The sequence below is a fragment of the Bufo gargarizans genome, chromosome 11 (genome assembly GCF_014858855.1).
Source record: "Bufo gargarizans isolate SCDJY-AF-19 chromosome 11, ASM1485885v1, whole genome shotgun sequence".
Taxonomy (NCBI): domain Eukaryota; kingdom Metazoa; phylum Chordata; class Amphibia; order Anura; family Bufonidae; genus Bufo; species Bufo gargarizans.
The window spans coordinates 53848774-53868126 of record NC_058090.1 but is presented as its reverse complement, the minus strand read 5'-3'; the positions used below and the strand labels follow the sequence as shown (position 1 = coordinate 53868126).

General features: G+C 47.1%; 1 protein-coding gene across 5 annotated transcripts in view; it reads left to right on the top strand.

Moving 5' to 3' along the window:
- Positions 1-19353, top strand: part of RYR3 (ryanodine receptor 3) — a 684284-nt gene that overhangs the window by 220641 nt on the left and 444290 nt on the right. For all 5 annotated transcript variants that reach the window (XM_044272379.1, XM_044272378.1, XM_044272377.1 and 2 more), the window contains exons 4-7: positions 5499-5573; positions 6824-6902; positions 16175-16287; positions 18097-18202. In XM_044272379.1, coding sequence (XP_044128314.1) covers positions 5499-5573; positions 6824-6902; positions 16175-16287; positions 18097-18202 — 373 coding nt within the window. The remainder of the gene's footprint in view (positions 1-5498; positions 5574-6823; positions 6903-16174; positions 16288-18096; positions 18203-19353) is intronic.

Here is a 19353-nt window from a genome sequence, read left to right as displayed (position 1 = left end):
GGGATCGAGGGTGGCTAGGTGGGAATTTACGCTTTCTATCAAATGTTTGTGAGATGGAGAGCTGAACGCTGGCGTGTGACATGGTTGAGACGCTTGGTGACGGAGGTGGTGGTGGTGGTGTTGGTGGTACATCCCCTGTTTGCTGGGCGGCAGGTGCCAACGTTCCTCCAGAGGCGGAGGAAGAGGCCGAGGCGGCAGCAGCAGAATAGGCCGAGGCGGCAGCAGCAGAAGAGGTAGCAGGGGGAGCCTGAGTGACTTCCTTGGTTTTAAGGTGTTTACTCCACTGCAGTTCATGCTTTGCATGCAGGTGCCTGGTCATGCAGGTTGTGCTCAGGTTCAGAACGTTAATGCCTCGCTTCAGGCTCTGATGGCACAGCGTGCAAACCACTCGGGTCTTGTCGTCAGCACATTGTTTGAAGAAGTGCCATGCCAGGGAACTCCTTGAAGCTGCCTTTGGGGTGCTCGGTCCCAGATGGCGGCGGTCAGTAGCAGGCGGAGTCTCTTGGCGGCGGGTGTTCTGCTTTTGCCCACTGCTCCCTCTTTTGCTACGCTGTTGGCTCGGTCTCACCACTGCCTCTTCCTCCGAACTGTGAAAGTCAGTGGCACGACCTTCATTCCATGTGGGGTCTAGGACCTCATCGTCCCCTGCATCGTCTTCCACCCAGTCTTGATCCCTGACCTCCTGTTCAGTCTGCACACTGCAGAAAGACGCAGCAGTTGGCACCTGTGTTTCGTCATCATCAGAGACATGCTGAGGTGGTATTCCCATGTCCTCATCATCAGGAAACATAAGTGGTTGTGCGTCAGTGCATTCTATGTCTTTCACCGCTGGGGAAGGGCTAGGTGGATGCCCTTGGGAAACCCTGCCAGCGGAGTCTTCAAACAGCATAAGAGACTGCTGCATAACTTGAGGCTGAGACAGTTTCCCTGGTATGCATGGGGGTGATGTGACAGACTGATGGGGTTGGTTTTCAGGCGCCATCTGTGCGCTTTCTGCAGAAGACTGGGTGGGAGATAATGTGAACGTGCTGGATCCACTGTCGGCCACCCAATTGACTAATGCCTGTACCTGCTCAGGCCTTACCATCCTTAGAACGGCATTGGGCCCCACCATATATCGCTGTAAATTCTGGCGGCTACTGGGACCTGAGGTAGTTGGTACACTAGGACGTGTGGATGTGGCAGAACGGCCACGTCCTCTCCCAGCACCAGAGGGTCCACTAACACCACCACGACCATGTCCACGTCCGCGTCCCTTACTAGATGTTTTTCTCATTGTTATGGTTCACCACAACAACAAATATATTATTTGGCCCAATGTATTGTATTCAAATTCAGCGGGATATAAATTTGAGGCCTAGTATTTAGGCGCTGGGTGACCGGTATGGATTTAGTGACAGAATTAGACTTGGAAATGCACAGAAGCGTGTGTGTGAAGTTATTCTGAATGACCCAATGTGCACCTTGAATATTATATACCCTTTTTGGGATAGATTTCAAATAGCTCTGATATAGCAGGAACCACTAAATTATGAAATTGCTAAATTGGGAATTGTACTTCAACCCAGAACAAAAAATGTGCTTTGACGGGCACTAAATAACTTTCCCAGCTACAACAGGACAGCGGTAACGAGAGATTTAGAGGGATTTAAATTTGAGGCCTAGTATTTAGGCGCTGGGTCACCGGTATGGATTTAGTGACAGAATTAGACTTGGAAATGCACAGAAGCGTGTGTGTGAAGTTATTCTGAATGACCCTATGTGCACCTTCAATATTATATACCCTTTTAGGGATAGATTTCAAATAGCTCTGATATAGCAGAAACCACTAAATTATGAAATTGCTAAATTGGGAATTGTACTTCAACCCAGAACAAAAAATGTGCTTTGACGGACACTAAATATCTTGCCCAGCAACAACAGTACAGCGGTGGGTAACGAGAGATTTAGAGGGATTTAAATTTGAGGCCTAGTATTTAGGCGCTGGGTCACCGGTATGGATTTAGTGACAGAATTAGACTTGGAAATGCACAGAAGCGTGTGTGTGAAGTTATTCTGAATGACCCTATGTGCACCTTCAATATTATATACCCTTTTAGGGATAGATTTCAAATAGCTCTGATATAGCAGAAACCACTAAATTATGAAATTGCTAAATTGGGAATTGTACTTCAACCCAGAACAAAAAATGTGCTTTGACGGACACTAAATATCTTGCCCAGCAACAACAGTACAGCGGTGGGTAACGAGAGATTTAGAGGGATTTAAATTTGAGGCCTAGTATTTAGGCGCTGGGTCACCGGTATGGATTTAGTGACAGAATTAGACTTGGAAATGCACAGAAGCGTGTGTGTGAAGTTATTCTGAATGACCCTATGTGCACCTTCAATATTATATACCCTTTTAGGGATAGATTTCAAATAGCTCTGATATAGCAGAAACCACTAAATTATGAAATTGCTAAATTGGGAATTGTACTTCAACCCAGAACAAAAAATGTGCTTTGACGGACACTAAATATCTTGCCCAGCAACAACAGTACAGCGGTGGGTAACGAGAGATTTAGAGGGATTTAAATTTGAGGCCTAGTATTTAGGCGCTGGGTGCACCGGTATGGATTTAGTGACAGAATTAGACTTGGAAATGCACAGTAGCGGTGTGTGTGAAGTTATTCTGAATGACCCAATGTGCACCTTCAATATTATATACCCTTTTAGGGATAGATTTCAAATAGCTCTGATATAGCAGAAACCACTAAATTATGAAATTGCTAAATTGGGAATTGTACTTCAACCCAGAACAAAAAATGTGCTTTGACGGACACTAAATATCTTGCCCAGCAACAACAGTACAGCGGGTAACGAGAGATTTAGAGGGATTTAAATTTGAGGCCTAGTATTTAGGCGCTGGGTGACAGGTATGGGTTTAGTGACAGAATTAGACTTGGAAATACACAGTAGCGGGTGTGTGTGAAGTTATTCTGAATGACCCAATGTGCACCTTCAATATTATATACCCTTTTAGGGATAGATTTCAAATAGCTCTGATATAGCAGGAACCACTAAATTATGAAATTGCTAAATTGGGAATTGTACTTCAACCCAGAACAAAAAATGTGCTTTGACGGACACTAAATATCTTGCCCAGCAACAACAGTACAGCGGGTAACGAGAGATTTAGAGGGATTTAAATTTGAGGCCTAGTATTTAGGCGCTGGGTGACAGGTATGGGTTTAGTGACAGAATTAGACTTGGAAATACACAGTAGCGGGTGTGTGTGAAGTTATTCTGAATGACCCAATGTGCACCTTCAATATTATATACCCTTTTTGGGATAGATTTCAAATAGCTCTGATATAGCAGGAACCACTAAATTATGAAATTGCTAAATTGGGAATTGTATTTCAACCCAGAACAAGAAATGTGCTTGAACGGACACTAAATAACTCGCCCAGCTACAGCACTAGGGACAGATTTAGCTGGATATAAATTTGAGGCCTAGTATTTAGGCGCTGGGTGACCGGTATGGATTTAGTGACAGAATTAGACTGGGATATGGCCAAAAAATAAACAGACTATTGCTGGTTAAATGCACTTGGTGTGACAGCTTCACCCTGATGTAGGCTTTAGCCAAAAAACAACCACACCATTGAGGGTTAAATGCACTTGGTGACAGGCGCAGCTTGCCCCTGATTTTGTATATGGCCAAAAAATGAACAGACTATTGCTGGTTAAATGCACTTGGTGTGACAGCTTCACCCTGATGTAGGCTTTAGCCAAAAAACAACCACACCATTGAGGGTTAAATGCACTTGGTGACAGGCGCAGCTTGCCCCTGATTTTGTATATGGCCAAAAAATGAACAGACTATTGCTGGTTAAATGCACTTGGTGTCACAGCTTCACCCTGATGTAGGCTTTAGCCAAAAAACAACCACACCATTGAGGGTTAAATGCACTTGGTGACAGGCGCAGCTTGCCCCTGATTTTGTATATGGCCAAAAAATGAACAGACTATTGCTGGTTAAATGCACTTGGTGTGACAGCTTCACCCTGATGTAGGCTTTAGCCAAAAAACAACCACACCATTGAGGGTTAAATGCACTTGGTCGCAGCTTGTGCTGGCGCACCACAAGACACAAAATGGCCGCCGATCACCCCAGAAAAATGAGACTGACAAACGGTCTGTGCAGCCTAAAAACAGTGAGCAATTGAGGATCAGCAGCTCAATGATCCACAGCTGCAGATCGATCAGTTAATCAAGTCCTTTGGAGGAGTTAATCTGCCTAATCTCGCCCTACTGTCGCAGCCGCAACCTCTCCCTACGCTAATCAGAGCAGAGTGACGGGCGGCGCTATGTGACTCCAGCTTAAATAGAGGCTGGGTCACATGGTGCTCTGGCCAATCACAGCCATGCCAATAGTAGGCATGGCTGTGATGGCCTCTTGGGGCAAGTAGTATGACGCTTGTTGATTGGCTGCTTTGCAGCCTTTCAAAAAGCGCCAAGAAAGCGTCACAAAAGCGCCAAGAAAGCGACGAACACCGAACCCGAACCCGGACTTTTACGAAAATGTCCGGGTTCGGGTCCGTGTCACGGACACCCCAAAATTCGGTACGAACCCGAACTATACAGTTCGAGTTCGCTCATCCCTAGACACGTCCCCTCAAGATTTAGCTATTGTGTAGTCATGTGTAATCATGAAAGAAAATCGGCAATATAGGTGCCTCCTTGCATTGCCAGTGCTTTATAAAGAGCGGGGAGCCTACCCCTAACCATAAAAGACAGATGTCTTTAACCCCTTTTTCTGTGGATGGAGGTATATGATGTAGCAGCGCTACCGGGAAGGATGGGAGATGTTTTGATGCTACAGAAGAGAGTAACACATACCAGTAACGGACACTTCTTTTGCTGCTTTATTAATTTTAATTTTTTTCTTTAAATGCTCCCAAGAAGTTTACAAGGAAGGTAAGACCAACTGGAACAGAACTCACCCCCAATGCATCCTTTCTGGCTACGTATCCAGCTGATCAGATCATGAACACAATTAAAGTCATCACTAGAAATGGAGAATGACCAGGATTGTTATAAGACTGGACAGAGACCGTCACTACTAACATCGTTCTGTCGTGCTATGTGTCATTTGTTATGCTTGCTTGCCGTACTTGATGAGTGGCCTGCTTGTCTCCAGTGTGCAGCATGTCCTACTAGATGTAAGCCGTAAAACAAGCCCAGTCATTTTTCATGTTGCACTTATTATGTAATGATGTATTTCGACTCATATGTATAATGTAAAATATTCAGAGACAAACAGAAATCTAAACCTAGATGTTTCCATAAACAATAATATGGAGGTTTTGCAATTATTATACATATGAACCATCTCTTTCTCTTTGATATCATCCATAACATTTCAAGGTCATCCATGGACATGTCTCCCTCCCCTTACATTTATTAATCATGCATCAGTTGGTTAATTTATTTTTCTCAATTGCACTACAGGCATCGCAAGGCGGTGGGCATAGAACGTTACTGTATGGCCATGCAATCTTACTGCGACATTCATTCAGTGGTATGGTAAGTATCAAGAGATTGTGGTTTATTGTGGTCAGTGGGGGGTTCATATGGTGCCCTTGGTTGGTAATACATTGATCTTCATTACATTCTGTGTATCTCTTTTGATGTCCATATGTCCTAAAACACAATTGAAAAATGTAAAATTCAGGTAACCTTCTACCTTAGGGTAATTCAAAAAAAGATTTCAATGTACAAAAAATGTAGTCCTAAATATATAATGATAAAATCCAGCACTGCTACACCTGTTCTGTCAAGAATATATAAAGCAATGGCCTGTATGGAGGGCATAGCACTTGGAGCACTGCTACTGCTATGCTCGTTAGTGCTTAATACCCCCCCCCCCCCTCCCCTTTGATTGACAAGGCTAGTTGAGATAGCCAAGTCTTCTCATGCCGCTGTGCCACCAATATGATTCCTTGTAAATTGGTGGCAGTGTGTGCAAGCAAATCATAGATTCCACTAGGACTGCATGATTTTGCTGATGCCCTATTGCTTATATTTGATTGCCAGTGCTAATTGGTGGCAGTGAAGCCTCTGCAGAAGGAACTGAGTGATGTGCATAGACAAGAGAGTACTTACTGTGTGATCCTCTCTGCTGCTGCGCTCTTCCACTGTGTGTAAAGCCGGTGTGTCAGTCCACCCAGAAGTGGAGGTGCCAGAGGCTTCACACACAGTGGAGTAGCAGAGCTGCAGGAAGGATTGCAGGGTAACTGGTCTCTGGCCCCTGCGCAGCACTCAATTCCTTCTGTAGAGGCTCCACTGCCACCAATCAGGACTGGCAATCAAGTATAAGCAATAGAGCATGAACGAGTGGAATGCATGATTTGCTTGCACACACTGCCACAGATGATTTACAGTTAGATTTACGAGGAATCCTACGTGTAGCACAGCGGCATGAGAACACAGGGCTTTCTCATCTAGCCTAGTCAATCAAAGGGGAGGGAGAGTGCATTGAGCACCGAGGGGCAGTCGTCGCCCTTGGAGCACTTCTACTGCTGTGCCTGCCCCTCTGTGCTCCAACTGCCTAATTTGCATAGAAATCGAAGTACACATGTATCAGCAGCTGTTTAACATATAAGCAAAATAAATAGATTGTTTTGCTCAGCAGGATCAACTCTACCAGGCAATGTGCCTGGTTTATTAGGATTGATCATGCTGACAGAGGCTCTTAAACTTGGTTATTACAATGATTTAGTATATATTCCATATCAATGGCAACCTATTTTATCTGATCTTAACTCATTTTACAGTACTTGACGTGTCTAACTACGTCCAGATCCCTTACAGATAAACTTGCTTTTGATGTTGGGCTGCGAGATACGGCAACAGGTAATATGCCAGCTTTAGCAAGGATTGAGATGTGAGTGTTGATGATTGACTTGCTTGTGATCAGCAGAACAAAACAAGTGCATCCAGTAACTTATTTTTATAATCAGCCTTTCTGGTGTTACACAGTTCTCTGTTGTCACCATGCAGTCTGGTTTAGTTGAAACCCAGGTCTACACAACCACTTTATTTGTATTGCTCCAATGGACCTCTACTCTGATCCATCAGTCATACTCCTTTCTATTTTTGCATACTTTTGGTAGGTTACTAGGGAGTAAGGGATAAATGAAAGACTGTATGACTGCAGTATCAGACTACACTGGGTTTGTTTGTAGTCTGTTGCCATGGAGACTACATACGAGCTGTAGACACTAAATGGCAGGATAGGTTTAGTGGGGTTCTGCAATGGGTACCTAATGATGATCTATTTTCAGGATAAGTCATAAATATCTGATCAGCGGGGGTTCAGGATTACACTGCGCTCTATCATGCTTGCAGCAGCGGCGCAGTATAATTACAAGTACTAATCCCATTCAACCCCCTTAATGAAAAATATTTCAATAATTGCTTCATTTTTAAGTTTAGATGCATTGAGCAATGCACAAAAAATATGATGGAAGTGTCATCATTGTGAGGTATTCAAAAAGCCATACAGTACTTACAAAATATAGCGGGCTATGCTTAGGTCACCAATAAATCACACAGTATATATGTACTCTGTGTGACTGTGTGAGCACTTTCCTATGCATATTTCACATGTTATTTGTATGGCAGTTTGAATATTTCTCCATCCATCTATTTTGGATGATTTAATAAATATAATTGTATATCATTATGGCTTGTTATACTGCTAAATGGGTTTTCCTGAGTGTTTTATACTCCAGTGAGTGCCGCAGCCTTCTCACGACTTGCCAAGCACAGCACTGTCTATAGGTTAGTGGCTGTGTTTGGTATTTGGAGCTGAGCTGTGATCGATGAACGTGATGTCACTGGCCTGAGGAGATGCCAAAGCACTTACAGAAGCACCTCAGCCTCTTCAAACAGCTGATCGGCAGGATATCAGGTGTCAGACCCTCATGATAAGATCCTGAGGATAGGTCATCAGTATAAAACACTCAGAAAACCTCTTTACAGGGTTTGTCTCACTTCAGCAAATGGCATTTATCATGTAGATAAAATTAAAGAGGATCGTTCACCACTCCTGACATTCCTGTTTTAATAGCCTCATGCATTCCCCAAGTAATAACAATTCTGGAGCATCTATTCTTATGGCTCTATGTTGTGCCATTCCTCTGTTATTTCTACTAGATGTTATGAATGAATTGTTATTAGCCTTCAGTAAGGGTACAGAGGGGAGGTAACCAGTTGGGGGGTGTCCCTGCAAAGTCTGACAATGGCTGCACTGATTGGACAGACTGATACTGTGCAGGCCCCCCCCCCCCCAACTGGTTACCTCCCCTCTGTACCCTTATCGCAGACTGCTAGCAATTCACTCATAACTCCTAGTAGAAATAATAAAGGAATGGCACAACATAGAGCCATAAGAATAGATGTTCCAGAATTGTTATTCACAAGCAATTTCAGGGACCGCGCCAATTCCAGCAGTTAAGCGACAGTGCAGACTCGACACTCGATCCAGCAGGTAGCTGTTCACAGTCCACTCCTATGGACCTCTTCTGCAGCGTCTTGCCACCAACCAAAACTTTCACTATATGACACCAGTACCTTCACAAAGAAAAGAAGCACATGGCACAATACCCAAGTGTTAAAGTAAGTTTACAATTTATTGTACTTACAAAATTCACGGAGTAAAAAGCATATTCATAAAAAACATGCCCGACCCGGGTTTCGCCTTAGGCTTCGTCAGTTTCGGTTGGTGGCAAGACGCTGCAGGAGAGGTCCATAGGAGTGGACTGTGAACAGCTACCTGCTGGATCGAGTGTCGAGTCTGCACTGTGTCTTAACTGCTGAAATTAGCACGGTCCCTGAAATTGCTTGTGGATTTTACTGTTTTAGGGAGACTGAACCTTCTCCTGGATAAGGGTTCCGCTGCTTATTTTCGACTGTGCACCAAGCTTTCTCTCTTTGTAGAATTGTTATTACATGGGGAATGCATGAAGCTATTAAAAAAGGAATGTCAGGAGAGGTGAAGGGTCCTCTTACAAGGCACTTCCTAATGTATTGTAATTGTCCATATTGCCTCATTTGTTGGCTTAATTAATTCCATCACATTATACACTGCTCGTTTCCAGAGGCTACAACCACCCTACAATCCAGCAGCGGTGGCTGTGCTCCCACACTATAGGAAAAAGCGCCGGCCTCTCTGGTGGCCTGGAAGGACCATGGGAGAGCTCATAGGCACACATGCACAGCAGCTCCCATCCCGGCCACCTCGTATCTGCACAGCAGCAGTGGTTGTAACCCCTAGAAATGAGTGGTGTTTAATGTGATGTAAAAATGAATCCAGCCAGCAAATGAGGCAATATGGACAATCACAATACATAAGTAAGTGAGTGTCTGGTATTAACTTTCTCTACATGATGAAAGCCAGGGGCGTAGCTATAGGGAAAGCAAGGGAAGTGACTGCTTTGGGACCCAAACTCAGAAGGGGCCCACCAAGGAGGAGGACTGAAAGGTATTTTTATCAACAGTATTATACAATGACCTTATATCGAGAAACACTATAGGAAACAGACGGAGCGGCTGCTGGTCCTCGTCTGAAAGAGTGATCTTGACTAGTGATGGCCAGTTCGCAGTGTTCGTCGGCGAACACTGCGAACTGGAAATCACTGAACTTGACTAGCCATAGAAGTGGGGGTTGCACGGGAGGAGCGGGTTGTGAAGACGTTGCTGGGGGTGGAGGGGGCCTTCAAAAATTTGCTGTAGGTCCCTGTGATTTCTAGTTACGCCACTGATGAATGCTATTTACTGAAGTGACATGACACCTTTAGGTTTGAAACAGTGGACATAGCCTTTAAATCATTTGTCATTTTTCAGTCTGCATTATTAATTTTACTGATGTTTGCAGCATACTTTATATGTGATGGACACATAAACTGAGGACATTGTTTTGAATATAATGAACCCCTCTCACCGATAACTATGGTAGACCATGTACCATGTACTGATGTCTTGATACACATACGTTATAAATCCAGTGACAGAAATACTTTAGGATAGTAGAGCCATGTCTACTGACCAGCTTGTTAGGAACTATATACTATAGTTCTATGTCCTGATACTATGGTCATAGAATTTATATTTCTCGCCCATTTTCCTTGGGGGACACAGACCCTGGGTATAGCTCAGCTCCCTAGGAGGCGTGACACTAAGTAAAACTGTTAAGCCCCTCCTCCATCAGCTATACCCTCAGCCTGGAGATAGAGGCTACCAGTTTTAGCTTAGTGTCCAAGGAGGCAAGACACTCCCTGCTACTGCAGGGCTGTTTTCTCCTTGTTATTTTTACTTTTTCTTCTAATTTTGTTATTTTATTTTTTCCTAGGGATACCAGAGACGCATTTGACCTCTCTGCTCTCCCGGGGTTGAGCTGCGCCAGTGCCAACTTATCTGCACTGCTGCCTCCCCCACAGAAGCAATAGGAGGATCTGGGCAGCAATGGCTCCCCTACATCCCGCCAGCTAGGGGGTCGCCCGCACGCCAAGCCCCTCTTCCAGCTTCCTGCCACTGCGGTGCCAGTGGCTGAAGGGGCGACCCTGCTGGAAAGGACTGAGGGTGAAGACGTCGCACGGTGAGATGGCTATTCCAGCCCATACCCCGTCCCTATCTGCAGCATCTACCCCTCTGGGTAAGGGGGGCACCCGTGGTCGCTCATTCTGAGCGCTCATCTGCAGGACAATGCAGCACAGCAGCATCCTCAGCACCCCCACGCTTTTCCCCCCCACGCTGCTATCTTTCTCCCCCCCCCCCCCCCTCCCTCATCGGGGCTGACTCCATTTTTCTCTTCTCTCTCTCCCCCTTCCCGCCGAGAACGGGGGGCGGGGCTTAGCGGTCCCGGCAGGGGGCGGGGCTTCCGCGCGTCATTTTGGGGGCGGAGCTACGTTCTCCTTCACAGGAGACATTTCAAGCGCTGGAGGGGGCGGAGCTTGTTCCCCGCGCTTTCTGCTGAGGTTTCCCGCGCTTCCTCACTCCTGACAGGAAGCTGGGACACGGTGGGGGACTCTAACCTCCTGTGTACATCGCTCGGCTTCTGTGGGCGCTCTCTGCTGCTCACTGCTGTTCACTGCTTCTCTGCTGCTGCTGATCTGGGCCATCTCCTGACGTTCTTCTGAGGCACTGGTAGGACAGTTAACCCTCTCCTAACCCTCCTGGTCATAGCTGCTATAACCCTTTGTGGTCTCTATATTAGAGTACAACCACACTTCAGCATGTCAGATCCCACAGGTGCCCCCAAACCCTGGTACCATGCCTGTACCGCCTGTAAGGAACTTTTTCCGCGTGGGCAATCTGAGCCGCATTGCCTTGCATGTCAGGCCCCGGTGCAGGGCCCGCTTCCCGCTGCGCCCCCCGGTGCCTCTGAACCCCCTGACTGGGCTAGGTCTCTGTCTCAGGCGGTGGAAAGCCTTACACACGTAGTGGGCCGTCTCGTGGATAGACCGCCTCTCCCGCAGGCTGCCACAATCCCTGTCGCACCCGCTGGGACTACCGTTTCTGCCGCCCCCACTGGTTCCCTGCCTCCCAGCGAATCTTCCAGGGCCCGGCATACTCAGAAACGTTCAAGGGTTGAGCGCACATCTTCTCCAGATGCTTCGCTCTCTCCGCCATGCGTGCGAGCTCAGTCAAGTCTATCCTCTCAAAGGGATACGCTTTCTGAGGGAGAACTGGCGGATTCGGACGTGGACATGGACTCAGAGCTTCCGTCCAAATTGGCGTCCGCGGTGGGGCATCTTGTCACTAGCATCCGTGATACCTTTCAGCTACACGATGACCCCCCCAGCTCTGAACAGGCCGGCGTGTCCTTTCTCCGCCCCAAACAGGCCTCCAAGGTTTTTCCCATACACGCTGATTTTTCTTCTGTGGTATCCAAGGCTTGGACTCGGCCTAACGTCCGCTTTATTACACCCAAAAAGCTGGACATTTGTTATCCCTTTCCAGCGGATTCTGTGACCACGTGGACATCCCCGCCTAAGGTTGATCCTCCCGTGGCTCGCCTGTCCAAAAGCACTACTATTCCTGTACAGGACGGATCTTCCCTCCAGTCTGTTGAGGACCGTCGTACGGAATCCCTCTCCAAGGCCATATTTACTGCCTCTGGTTCGGCCCTTAGACCGGTCTTTGCCTCCGCCTGGGTTGGCAAAGCGGTCTCTGAATGGGGTTTGCAACTGGAACGGGAGTTAGGGTCGGACGTCCCTGTTCAGGACCTCCGTTCCTTAGCCCAACTAATTGTTCAGGCCGGAAAATTCGTCTGTGAGGCCTCCCTTGATGCGGGTGCCCTCATTGCCCGTTCCTCTGCCCTGGCAGTTTCTGTCAGGAGGGAACTCTGGCTGAAGGTTTGGGCGGCGGACGCCGCTTCCAAACGCTCTTTGGCCGGCCTACCATTCACGGGTTCCCGCCTGTTCGGAACCCGTCTGGACGAACTTATATCAGAGGCCACGGGTGGGAAGAGTACTCACCTCCCCCAGTCCAGGCCAATGGGCGCCCCCCGTGGTCGCGCTGGTTCGTCCCGTTTTCGGTCCTTTCGCAAGCCCACCGGGTCTAGACCCGCGGCCAGTTCTTCTTCCTCTGGCCCAGCCCAGGATAGACGCAAGAAGCCGTTTTTTCGGACGCAACCTACCTGGCGCAAGTCCCAGCCTGCACGGGCTCCCACAGGCCAGCAGCCCTCTGCCTGAAGGTGCGCCCCCACCCACCCGGGTGGGGGGCCGCCTTCTCCTATTCAGGAACGTATGGCGGGCCCACATCTCAGACGCATGGGCGCTCGAGATTGTATCTTGCGGATACAAAATCGAATTTGCGTCCATTCCGCCAGACCGTTTCTTCCGATCCCGTCCTCCGCGAGATCCCGTACGAGTGGCCGCCTTCTTCGCGGCCATTCACTCTCTAATGGACAAGGGTGTCGTCGCCCCCGTGCCTCCGACGGAAAGGTTCAGGGGGTTCTACTCGAACCTCTTTGTGGTTCCCAAGAAGGAAGGCTCAGTGCGTCCGATCTTGGACCTAAAACGCCTGAACCGTTTTCTCCGACTGCAGAGATTCCGGATGGAGTCTCTCAGGTCCGCAGTGGCCTCCCTGGAAAGAGGGGATTTCATGGCCTCAATCGACATTCAGGATGCATACCTCCACGTTCCGGTTGCTCCATGTCATCACCGCTTCCTGCGCTTTGCGGTGGGGGACGATCACTTCCAATTCGTCGCCCTTCCCTTTGGTCTGGCGACTGCTCCTCGAGTGTTCACCAAGGTCCTGGCCCCTGTCTTGGCCCTTCTACGTTCAAGAAGTGTTTTTCTTCTCCCATACTTGGACGACATCCTGGTCAAGGCACCCTCCTTCTCTCAGACATCCCGCAGTGTGGAACTCACTCTGGAGACCCTGACGCGGTTCGGTTGGATTATCAACCACCCCAAATCTTCCCTTACCCCCTCCAGACGGCTGATCTTCCTGGGGATGCTCCTGGATACAGAGTTGGCGGAGGTCCGCCTTCCGTCGGACAAGCGTCTGGCCCTTCGCGGGTCGGTTCGCAGTCTCCTCCGTCATCACCGCCCTTCCCTCAGATCCAGCATGCGGTTGTTGGGAAAGATGGTTGCCTGTTTCGAAGCGGTGCCGTTCGCACAATTCCGATCCCGCACCTTTCAGAGGGCAATTCTGTCGGCCTGGGACAAATCACTGAGGAGTCTGGACAGGACCTTTCTTCTGCCTCCCCTGGCTCGAGCTTCCCTCGGCTGGTGGTTGCATATCCCTCTAAGGGGGAAGTCCTTCCTTCCACTGAACTGGCTGGTGATTACCACAGATGCCAGCTTACGGGGGTGGGGGGGGGTTTTCCCTCCCCGGTCCGTCCAGGGCGTTTGGTCTCTATCGGAGTCCAGACTTCCAATCAATATTCTGGAACTGAGGGCGATTCTTCTGTCCCTCAGACACTGGACCCATCTGCTGAGGGCCACCCTGTTCGGATCCAATCGGACAATGCCACGGCTGTGGCATACATAAACCATCAGGGAGGCACTCGCAGCGCTGCAGCGATGCAAGAGGTGACCCTCATTCTCCTCTGGGCGGAGACGCACGTGCCGGCCTTATCTGCGATTTACATCCCGGGGGTGGACAACTGGGCGGCGGATTTCCTCAGCCGGTCCACCATCGACCCGGGAGAATGGTCCCTGCACCCAGAGGTGTTCGAAGCCCTTTGTCTTCGCTGGGGTCGCCCCGACGTGGACCTCATGGCCTCCAAATTCAACCACAAGGTCCCCCTATACCTGGCCAGGGCACGGGACCCGAAGGCATACGGCGCCGACGCGCTCGTCCTTCCGTGGCGCGAATTCTCCCTTCTGTACGTCTTTCCTCCTTTTCCCCTCCTGCCACGGGTTCTTCGGAGGATCGCGGCAGAGGGCGTCCCCGCGATTCTAATCGCCCCGGATTGGCCCCGCCGGTCTTGGTACGCCGACCTAATGTTGCTGTTGGCAGACGCACCGTGGCCACTGCCCTCCAGGGAAGACCTTCTCTCTCAGGGACCGATCTTCCACGAGCATTTAGGCTCGCTACGTTTGACGGCGTGGCTATTGAGACCGCCGTCTTAACGCGACGGGGTTTCTCCGCGGACGTAGTCCGCACCATGATCCGGGCTCGTAAGCCCGTATCCTCTAGGATCTACTATCGGGTTTGGAGGTCCTATCTGGGGTTCTGTGAGTCCCGGAGCATCCCACCTCTCCGGTTTTCTCTTCCCACAATCCTGTCCTTCCTCCAGTCGGGTCTGGACCTGGGGCTGTGCCTCAGTTCTCTGAAGGGTCAGATTTCGGCGCTGTCTATTCTTCTCCAGCGTCCCCTGGCCCCTCTAGGGCCAATTAAGACCTTTTTACAAGGGGTGGCTCACTCTGTTCCGCCGTACCGCCCTCCAGTTCCTTCCTGGGACCTGAATGTGGTGCTCTCGGCGCTCCAATCAGCCCCCTTCGAGCCTTTACGGGAGGTCTCCCTTCGCCTTCTGTCCTGCAAGGTCATCTTTCTTGTGGCCGTCACGTCTCTCCGACGGGTGTCGGAGTTAGCGGCTCTTTCTTGCTCCGAACCTTTCCTGATCTTCCACCAGGATAAGGTTGTGCTTCGGCCTGTCCCGACTTTCCTGCCAAAGGTGGTCTCCGCCTTTCACATCAATGAGGACATCGTCCTTCCGTCGCTCTGTCCCTCTCCTTCCCACCCCAGAGAACGGGAACTGCACCGTCTGGATGTGGTCAGGGCGTTGAGGATTTACTTGGAGGTCACCGGGTCCTTTCGGCGCACGGACTCCCTGTTTGTGGTTCCGGAGGGTTCGCGCAAAGGGTTGGCGGTCTCCAAGGTGGCTATTGCCCGTTTCATTAAACTGGCGGTGTCTGAGGCTTATCGAGCCAAGGGCAGACCTCCGCCTTTTGGCGTCACTGCTCATTCCACCAGAGCAGTCGGAGCTTCCTGGGCGCAGAGGCATCGGGCCTCGGCTGAACAGTTGTGCAAAGCAGCCACTTGGTCCTCTCTGCACACTTTCACAAAGTTCTATAGGGTGCATACGCATGCATCAGCGGATGCTGCGTTGGGCCGCCTGGTTTTGCAGGCAGCGGTTTCCTGATGCTCTGGTGGTGTTCCGCCTTGGGTTTGTGGTCCCTCCCTTCTTGGACTGCTCTTGAACGTCCCAAGGTCTGTGTCCCCCAAGGAAAATGGGCGAGAAAAGGAGATTTTTGTATAACTTACCAGTTAAATCTCTTTCTCGCTCTTCCTTGGGGGACACAGCACCCACCCTTCTGTGTTTGGTTACAGGGTTATGGTCTGGCGCCCCGTTGGGTTGCTGGCTGGTTGTTTCCGTTATTGGTTGTTATCCTTTCACTACTTGGACACGCAACTGGTAGCCTCTATCTCCAGGCTGAGGGTATAGCTGATGGAGGAGGGGCTTAACAGTTTTACTTAGTGTCACGCCTCCTAGGGAGCTGAGCTATACCCAGGGTCTGTGTCCCCCAAGGAAGAGCGAGAAAGAGATTTAACTGGTAAGTTATACAAAAATCTCCTTATCCACTAAGTTAATGCTGGGAGTTGCATTTACAAGCGTTGGACCTGTTTTGATACATCATATTAACAGGATATTTTGATTTTCTTTGTAGGAGAGGCTTGTTGGTGGACAATACATCCTGCATCCAAGCAAAGATCGGAAGGAGAGAAAGTTCGTATTGGGGATGACCTGATTTTAGTCAGTGTGTCTTCTGAAAGATATCTAGTAAGTGTCCAATATTGTGTAAAATTCACTATATTGTTTCCCTGCTGGTGTCAGTATAGCACCGAGAGTATAATACATTGTACTGCATAAGCAGTACAATGTATTATAGTAGCAATGGGAGTTAAAAGTCCTCTTGTGGCACTACTAAATAGTTTTAAAAAAATTGTATTAAATGAAAAATTCCAAGTTAGCAAACACCTTTTTTCCATTTAAAAAGCTTTTTAATCGAAAGAGTTGCAGAATCAAATCACCTCCATATATTTAGTGTCGCAGCTTCTGTAACGACCCGCACTACAAAATTATCATGTTAGGCTAAGTTTACACTTCAGTTATTTGGTCAGTAGTTTCAATCAGTTATTGTGAGCCAAAACCAGGTTCTGGTCAAAAACGCAGAACAGGTGCAGATAATTCTAATATACCTTATCTCTGTGTAGGCTTCACTACTGGTTTTGGCTGGCTCACAATAACTGATGGAAATAAATGGCCAAATAACTGAAGTGTGAGCTCGACCTAATTCATCCTGTACAGTGAATGTCAAAATAAAATAAATACAATACCAGAATTGCTGATTTTTGCTTATTTGCCACCAAAAAGTGTTATATACCCCAAAATGATACCAATGAACAGTACAAGTTGCCCTGCAAAAATCAAGCCTCCACATGGCTCTATAGAAAGAAAAGTAAAAAAGTAATAGTTCTTGGTATGTGGCGATGTAAAAGCTTTTTTAAAGGTTTTTATTTTGCAAAAGTAGTAAAAACGAAAGAAAAAAACTATGTACTTGGATCACTTTTTATCATACTGACCCATCGAGTTACGTTATTTATGCGTCAAAATGAAAACCGCTAAATTTGTAAATTAAAAACTCAGTGGAAGTTTCGCTGTTTTTTCCCAACCCTCCAGGGTTAATAAAAGTTAAACCGTAAGTTGTTTAACCTAAACTGGTACCATTAAAACTACAACTTGTTCCGCAAAAAGCATGCCCTTATACGGCTACAGTACATGTAAAGACGTTATAGCTCTTAAAATGCGACAAAAAATGATAAAAATCACTTGGTCACTAAGGGGTTAGAGAATACCTTTAAAGCAGATTTATTTACTTAGTATGAACAAACATTAGTATAGCTTCATTTTTACCAAAATGTTGATTTCCACTTAAAAGCACTTTTTGGAATGTTTTTTAATTACTTTTTACTCCTTTTGGGCCAAAAATCATTTTTTTCCCCTTTTTGGTCTCAAAAATGTTCAACAGTTTTTCTTCCACAACTCCTTTTATCAGACTATTATTTACAGATTAGTTAGCTATAATAAGTGTTCATTCTAGCCCAAAATGAGCAAAATGTAATAATAAAAAATTGTCCCAAAGATGTCCATAGACGTTTTAAAGGGTTTTCAGCGATTTTTTTTATTTATTTTTTATACTGATGACCTATCCTTAGAATAGGTCATCAGTATCTGATTGGTGGGAGTGCAACACTCTGGGCCCCTGCTGATCAGCTGTTTTGAGAACACAGTGAGCTCCTCCTAGGCCACGTGACACATGAACATATCATTGCTTGGCCTAGGAAAAGCTGAGAGAAGGCTGCGGCGCTCACAGGAGCTAAAAGAGCTGATCGGTGGGCTTCCTAAGTGTCGGACTCCCACTAATCAGATATTAATGACCTATCCAGAATACATGAGTATGAAAATCTCAGAAAAACCTTTTAAGGCTGGGTCTCTATGGTGATTTTCAGTAACATGCAAAATTGCAAATCAATTTCAAATTTTAAAATAATTTCAATGATCTCAAACTATCTCAACTTTGTCTGGCAGCATCTATCCATATCCAATGGAATGGGCAACATCCAGGTGGATGCCTCTTTCATGCAGACCCTGTGGAACGTCCATCCGACATGCTCTGGGAGCAGTGTGGAAGAAGGTGATGAGCTCTTTATATTATGTTGGTGTTCATCATTAACTCTGGACTATGGCATCTATCCTTGGGACATCCAGTAGTGCATAAGGGCAAAGTGACAAGTGCTTGGTCACTTCATTAGTAAACTTTAGATGCTTGTCCTCTGTATTAGGTTTGTTATGTTTAGAACATTGTACTGTAGCCTGCTTGTGTATGCCTAATTTGCTTCTAACATAATTATCAAATTTTGTATGTAAAGTTATTTATTGGTCACTATCAGAAAAAAAAATCTAGGCTAAAAATCGATGCACACAACAATATAAAATTATAAAGCTTTGTTGGAAAACAATAAAAATAATTATACACACCACAAGGAGCTTGAGATCCCAGGAAAATTTAAAAATGAGAACCTCCCCCACAACGCAGGTTACAATAAAACCAAAGAAAGAGGCAAGTACAAAAATATGCCTGAAGAGAAAAGAAGTCAGTAAGAAACAGAAATACATATAAAAGCTCCAAATGGAGGTACACAAATCGGCTAAATAAATGCAATTCAAGTCCTATTTACATGTGTGCTAATAAACACATAAAAAAACTAAAATCTCTTGAGAATAATGTGACATCACATGGACATAAATCAACAAAGTGCCAGTGCTAATATATCAAAAGCTGTAAAGACTAGAAGCTATACAAGTAATAAGAAAAAAAACCTCTTTCAGAGCACTGTGGGACTGAACCCCACGTGCATCACTGCCATAAATAATGCAGCTTCATCGGGGTAGTGGCTAATATACTGTAAGAAGCCCATAGTTATTAGACTATTGAACATAAATGTGGAATCAAACTTACACAATTCAATATGATTAGCAGCATCAGTCTCCAGAGAAGTCCTACTGCTCATAGTGGAGTGATTTTTGGCATGGGCTCTTTATTTGTGTTGTTGCTCTAATGACTTGAACCAGTGGAAGTGCCAATCCAGGCCGTTTAATCCCTTAGATGCTGTGGTCAATAGCAACAACAGCACCTAAGAGCTTTGAAGGGAGGGAACTCCCTCTTTTTCACATCAGCACCCCCACGAACGGGCACATCTCTTCTTCGCATGTCTTCGCATGGCAGCCTGGGGCCTAATGAAAGCCCCAGGTCTGCCTGCAGTCTACACCCATTAGGGCTCATGC